Source organism: Solanum verrucosum, unplaced genomic scaffold (assembly GCF_900185275.1).
Source record: "Solanum verrucosum unplaced genomic scaffold, falcon-dt-bn FXZP01000136.1, whole genome shotgun sequence".
NCBI lineage: Eukaryota > Viridiplantae > Streptophyta > Magnoliopsida > Solanales > Solanaceae > Solanum > Solanum verrucosum.
Genome location: NW_026020145.1, coordinates 1 through 7,500, shown reverse-complemented (window position 1 = coordinate 7,500; position 7,500 = coordinate 1). Strand labels below are relative to the sequence as shown.

General features: G+C 31.0%; 1 protein-coding gene across 1 annotated transcript; it reads left to right on the top strand.

Annotated features, from left to right (window-relative positions):
* The first annotated feature begins 3,958 nt into the window (after positions 1–3,958).
* LOC125827996 (kirola-like) lies at positions 3,959–5,135 on the top strand. The gene is made up of 2 exons (XM_049507306.1): positions 3,959–4,145; positions 4,879–5,135. The coding sequence occupies exons 1-2, from the start codon at positions 3,959–3,961 to the stop codon at positions 5,133–5,135; spliced, it is 444 nt and encodes a 147-aa protein (XP_049363263.1).
* Positions 5,136–7,500: the final 2,365 nt, after the last annotated feature.

Sequence of the window (7,500 nt, the reverse complement as noted above, 5' to 3'; positions counted from 1 at the left end):
CCAAAATAATTATGTAGTTGACAAAATAAAATATTCTTTACGAAAAGAAAAAGTTATCTAGCAAACAAATCTTCCATGCGAAAATATTTAGGATATAACTTTTTTTATTTTTTACATTGTACACATGTTTGGTAAAGTTAATTTTACAAGAGTAATAATAATATAATTGTCTTCGTGTTTTGAAGATTATTTAAAAAATTCATAATAGTTTATTATTAAATTAAGAATATCATATTTATAAACCTCAACTTTTAGTACAAATTAAGTATCCTTATTGGTTGTAAATGTATGTTTGTCATCTTTTAATTAGCATGAGCACTACTTAAATTTTTATTATGAAAAAAAAACTTATTACTAGAATAAAATGTAATAAGTTTCACAATTAAACTAGACCAAATACATGATAAGATATTACAACTTATAATATTTCATGCGGTTTAATTGTTATTTCTTTTAGCAATAAAGCCCATGATATATTAAATAAATCATTTGTCTTTCAAACAAATATTTTATCAAGAATATTTAAGTGTAAAAATATAAATATACATTTTATAACATGATAAATAAAAAAAGTTAATACAAACCAAAGAAAAAGGGTAGTTGTATAGCTACCGTAGATGAAAAGGAAAATCAATTGCTTCCCTGCAATCATTTCTATTATATTCATTTAAATTGATTTCTATTTTATTGCTGAAGAAATAAAAAAAAAAAATCTTTCAAGTTTTCAAATACTTTTCTATAATAATTCCTTATGTTCGTTATTTTTCATTATTCATTTATGTCTTAACCCAAAAATGGACATGATGACACTTGTCTATCCCCACCAAGACAAGTCAGCCTCAACCCAATTAAAACAATTCAAACTGTTGAAATGCAATAAAACAAAACAAGACAAGGGTGAAAAACTTATTCATTCTAAACAATACCCTAAATCCTAGTTGCCACGTGTAAAAGCTACTAATGAAAATATTGAATTCGAAAGATATATACAAGTCTCAGTTTTTATTTCTCAACTAGAACAAATCTTAAAATAGGTTCCGCCATGATGACAAGCACCTACCTCTCAAATCCTTCAGGAGCCCTTATAGACAGGAGAAGAAGGAGAAGAAGATCACACGGGTCCGAACTCAGAACCTACACAATTGTAGAAGCAAGGGGTGAGTATCAAGAACACGGTACCCAGCAAGCAACATAATAAAGAGAACAACTAGATAAAAAAAAAATGGATACCCCTGACTCTCCAACCGAACCTCCTCAAACTACAACCTATAAAGAATCAGCCCAATCTAGCAGTTGATCTACAATACACGACTCACAAGGCCCAATATTCACAGTCTGATAGCCACAATTTGACAATAAAACAAATCAAATAAGTGAATCTCAAATTCAAGTTGTTCGGTCATATGCAACAAGTTCATCAGTCTAAAGTACCTAGCAAGTCACGCATGAGCATTAAATGCATCAAGTCACAATAAGCAATCTCTTGCCGAAAATGACCTCGGCATCAGAACGCACACCGACAAAGACCTCGGCATCTCAACACTCGCTAGTAAAGACCTCGGCATCACAACACTCGCCGGCAAAGACCTCGACATCATATTACTTACCGGCAAAGACATTGGCATCATATCACTTGATGGAAAAGACCTCAACATCATATCTCTCGCCAACAAAGACCTCGGCATCATATCACTCGCATGTCTAATAACGATGTTCAACGATCAATGCACAAAGAAATATCACACCACATAGAAAAGAAAACAAATTGCACAATTCAAGTCCACATTCGTGCTTTCAAGTATTTCATCAATAAATCAATCATGCAACAATAAGACAATTTACATCATCATGATCATCACATAGCCTTTTTCATTTCAACCCATTTTTATTCATTTAGATATAACAAGTGGACAATTTAACCCTTCACCTCATCCCCATTACTATTAATACACAAGCAATGAAGGAAGTGTACGAGTTAAACAAGTATACAAGGTTTAGGAAGCCAGTTGCTTCAAATCAATCAATGATTACTTCAAGAATTGAAACTTCCCCTTCCAATTCCAAAGCTAAATAATCTAAAATAATCAAGTATTCACAATCACCCATGAGAAACAACACTTCCCTCATCAATTATGTAAATAAACAAGTCAATCAATTTAAAACCCAATATCAAAATGGAGGTTTGATTCCATAAAACAATATTTAAAAAAGATGTTTAAGGCTTTAGGAACTCATTAGGGAAAATCATTTCAAAAATGGACATAAAATATGTTCATAAACTCACTTTTACTTCAAAACATAGGTCCATGAAGAACCCCCAATTTATCAACCCAAAATCTTGATTTAAACTCATAAATTAAATAATAATAATGGGTAATCAAAGATTTAGAGTTAAGAATCATTACCTAAATGATTTCCCTCTAAAATATGATCCAAATCACCTTCCCAAATCTCCCAAAACTAAAAATTGGAGAAATGGGGTTGAACCATGATTCTTAGAAAACATTCTCTCCAAGTCTCAAATGCTCATCGCGATCGCGACCCAAAGATATGCGATCGTGATGAGTAAGGTCAGTCAACTCATTAAAATTGACCATCACGATTGCGATGCAGTCCAAGATGATGTTACATGATTGCGATGAGGGAGCCTCGCAATGACCAAAATGGTCATGAACCAGAACTAGAAACCAGCTAACACAAAATCATCGTAAGGACCCTCGGGATTCGTTCGAAACTCCGCACACACAAATCACATACGTAAATCAATTATACTCGACGTTCCGAACTCAATGAAATTGTCGAAACATGAATTCGAGGTCTCCTTGAACTGACATCCGTGAAACGACATGAAACTAACTCAACTCCTAAAAAGTCTAAAACAAACTCGGGACCTCTCAAAAATCAACAAAAACCTCACCTAGGCCTAAAATCATCCCCTGAATGCAACAAAACTCTCGAAATTCTGACCTAAGTATCCAAACTCCGAATATTTACCGAAGTCAACCCTAAGGCTAAATTTTCATAATATCACAACATAGGACCTCAAATCCTCAAAAAGATTCTGCATGTGAGAGAAAAAACTCTCATGGATAAAATTTCACATTTTGAGACTGATGGAATCGACGGAATTCCATTCCGACACTAGAAACTCTAAAAGACCCCAAAAATCACTTTGCCTTTAAAACTCACTAACTTACCAAAATCTTTCCTTTTAACCATAAGTTCCAAACCAACTTTTCAAACTTAAACTCAAACTCAAAAGACTCGGGGTCAATAACGGGAGGGTAAAATGGTAATTTGACATAGCTTTCCAAAAATGACCGATTCAATTATTACAATCTATTAGCAAAAAATAGGAGGTAAATTAACAATTTTTTGGTTCCATTCCGTCAACACAACCATATCCCTATACAAAATCAAGTACATTAATCTTTTTTTCTCTGTTACTTCTGCATTCATTCACCACTTTTGATGTACACAATTTCATCCTTTATAAATTGGACCTAAAATGTTTTTTTACTACACTTTTGTATTTTATCTTCATATAATTCTTATATAATTTTTTATTTATTATTTATTCTTGCTTATTCTAATTAACATATTATTTTGTTAAACATTTTTCATTTTATTGATATAATGACATGTATATTTTATTATTTTTAAGTTAATGAGTTGATATTTCAAATTTTTTCTTTACATGATTTAGGCCTATATAAATTTTATACAGTAATAGATATCAAACGTACAAGGCACGTTCCCATAACTAGTATTAAAAATTTAAGCAACAAATCTTTAAACCTTAGTGATTAATGACATGTGATATAATTATGTGGTGGAAAATGGTTCAACTAGCTAGCTTTTCACAGCTAACTAAAGTCTATATAAAGACTACAAGTTTTAAGTATTTTCTCACCCACCTTCTTTTCAAAACTTATAATTGTTATTCTGAGAATAAAAGATGGGCGTGAAAGGAAAATTGACTGTTTCAATGGAGGTGAAGTGTGGAGGACATCTGGTGCATGATCTTTTTCACATGAATACTCATCATATAGCTAATATAACTCCCAAAAATGTCAACTGTTTTGAGATTCATGAAGGTGAAAGCGTAAAAGTTGATTCGATTGTAAGCTGGAATTATAATGAGGGTAACACACATTTTTATGATCTCTCTCTCAATAGGATTTACATACATCGATTTTCTATATTTAGGTGTATTACTTAGTATGAAAGGTATATTTCAAGGAAATGATCTTCTTGAAAGAGTAATTAGATGGTGTTTTGTTACCATAAATGTATTTTAATTAAACCCTTTTGCTTCAAGAAAAAAAAAAACGTTTTCACTTGTGGTTTAAAGTAATTTCTTGATTATTATTATCTTTACTTTAAAATTATTTTATTATTTCCAACTAACAGTTAGATATTACTTACTAATAATTAGTTGCTCAACAGATTCAACTTATTAAAGTATTCTATGATTTGTTAATATTATTATTAATTTTTAATAGTGTATGATTTCGGTAATATATCTTTCCAACAATCAAACTACTAAAATATATTTTGCAGAAAACAACAACAAATATGTGGAATATTACTTCTATTATAGTAAGCATGATAAAATTAAATTAATAGTTTTCCTTAATAATTAACGCATTCTTCACAATGTCAGTTCTTCTATTTAGAATTAAAAGATGACTCTATTTAGAGAACGTAGACAATCAAATATTTATGAGCATTAGATAGTTTTGGTGTAAGTGAAAATAAAAATGGAGAAAAATAATTAAACATGATAAAGATGTTATTTGGTAAACGTTTAAATCTTTGATGTGGATTTGTACGGTTCAAATTAAGAATAATATTTTTTTATGTTGATAATTATAGCTGGACAACAGAAGTTTATGAAGGAAGTTATTGAAGCAATCAATCCTCATGAAAAATCAATTCGTTGGAAAATTATTGAAGGAGATCTGCTAGAGATGTATAGTTCGTTTACCATTATAACATCTCATCAACCTCAATGGACTACATGGACATTTGAGTACGAAAAGAAAACTGAAGACATTCCAGAGCCCCTCATTTTATTAGGTATTGTCATTGACATGACCAAGGATTTAGAGGGTCACCTTCTCAAGAATTAGAAGATCTATGCTATTGTTCTTCTTATTATATATATATATATATATATATATATATATATATATATAAATTGTGTGTGTGTCTATAAACTTATAATTATCTATATGCATTTGTGTTTGTATATATGATGAATAATTTGCAATACTAGCTAGTTTCAGCTAGCGTGTGAAATAAATAATGTAGTGTTTGAAATAAATAATGTAGTTTTTGAAGAATATATAATGTAGTGTCTGAAGAATAAATTATATATGTAAGGTCTTTTGCATTTTGTTATAACAACTTAAGCCTTTATTTATTATTTTGGAATTGAGGGACTCGGATGAGTTTCAACATCATTTTGAAACTCTGTAATATTCAATAGTTTTACAAGTACAAGTATTCATCACCGTTGAAGTCCATGTAGCGTGATCACAATGAACTAGATGCTTTAAAGTCTCAATGGTTATTTATTCATTGGTGAATATATCAATTTTTTTTTAAAAGTTTCAAAATGGCATTAAAGTCAAAGGTGAATATATGAGAATAACTTTTGACTAAACTATATGAGCTAGAGGTAGTAATCCAACAAATTAAAATGATTCTAAATCAAACTTGAAAGATTAGGTTAATTAAAAGGTGAGTATATGTACGTTGTTTTAGTCACAAGTATGACTTGTTTTTGGAAATTTTACGAAAAATATTTAAATCATAAATACTTAAAAGCTTGAGGCGTGCCTATGACACTCTCCTTAAGAATATTTCACCCGGTGTAGCTCTATCCGTCGGGATTCAACATGCTTTATTACTATAATACTAGGTGCTAGAATCTAATAAAGATTTTCAATATAAAACTCAGCGCAATAACATTTGGAAAGAAAAACTATTCTTTTTCACCCCCTTTCTGTAATGAACCGATTAGTCATATTTGGAAAAAAATTTAAAAAGTACCGTGCTCCCTCTCCCGATCTTAACCCCGAGTTGTTTCTAATGGAGTTCTGAAAGTTGGTTTCAAACTTTCAGTAAAAAATTGTGAATTTCGTAAAATGTGAGTTTGAAAGGCTCAAGTTGTTAAAAATTGATTTTCGGTGTCTTTTGGACTTTCGAGTGTTGGAATAGAATTCTACCGATTTCATCAATTCTGAAATGTAGAAATTGGTCTATGAGGGTAATAAGTTTAAAATTCAGAGTCCTTTTGAGAATTTGAGGTCCTAAGTTAGAAATTTATTAAATTTTAGTCTTTATTTATTGTAGTCAACATTCACTGTTTGGATGCTCAAATCAGAATTCTGAGAGTTGCGTTGGATTTGGAGATGATTTTTAGGCCTAGGTGAGGTCTTGGTTGAATTTTATGAGGTCTAGAGGTTAATTTGACTTTTTTAGGCGTTATGTTCATTTCTTGTGACTTTCACGAGTTTCGACTGAAGAAGAACTCTCGTGTTTCGATGGTTTCATTCTTTTCGAAATGTTGAAGACAATCCATTTGCTTATATATTATGTATTTATGTGTTCCGAACAAATTCCGAAGGCATTTTGATGATTTGAAAGTTGGTTGTGTTTGATGGTGTCTGCAGGCCGCGCTTTTGTGAAGAGTAGACGTTTAAATAAACTTCGCAAAAGCAAAGGAGCCTTTGCTTTTGCAAGAGGTTCCATTTCTGTCGGGTTTGCTTATACGAACCTGGGTCTCATTCGCGACGTCAGAGAGGGTTTTTGGTTTGAAATTTCGGGGTTTTAGCCCCATTTCAATTTTTGAGCTTGGTAAAACCCTTCAAGCAATTTTAAAATGATTTCTTGTGCTAAATCATTTGGGTAAGATTTTGTTACCCTAAAACTTCAATTTCCTTTGATCATTTATGGATTTTAACATCAACACTTGGGATTTTGATTGGAAAATGACATGGTTTTTCATGAAATTTAGTTCTGAACTAAAATGGTGATTGTGAAATTATTATAAGTCCTGTTTCGAAATAGTTTTTACCAATGAGTTCCAAATGCCTTAGGTAGTCTTTTCAAGTAAAGAATTTTGGATTGAAACCTCAATTTTGGAATGGGTTTTTGAGTTGATTGGCCCATTTTTCAAAATAGTATGAATTGTGTATTGTTATTTCTCAAATTGTATTTGATTAATTGATTGAATTAGATTGTGTGTCCCTGAACGTTGTTCGGAAGAGAAAGACTTAAGTATTGGATTGACTATTTGATTGAATAAAGTCAAGTGATCTCTAAAACTTTGTAATCTAGTAGAATCGTGTGTTTCCCTTGATTTTGTGTGTTTGAGAGTAATGGGAAATGATGGGATGGACTTATTGTTCCACTTTACTAATCTTAATGATTAAAAAAAGGATTAATGAAAAGGCTTCGTGTTGATCATAATTCTTTGTGAATTGCCTT

Bases quoted from the DNA above. Each gene is read 5' to 3' on its own strand.
- LOC125827996 (XM_049507306.1), top strand. From the start codon at position 3,959: ATGGGCGTGAAAGGAAAATTGACTGTTTCAATGGAGGTGAAGTGTGGA. The intron at 4,146-4,878 runs GTAACACACATT...TGATAATTATAG, and splicing joins AAGCTGGAATTATAATGAGG to CTGGACAACAGAAGTTTATG.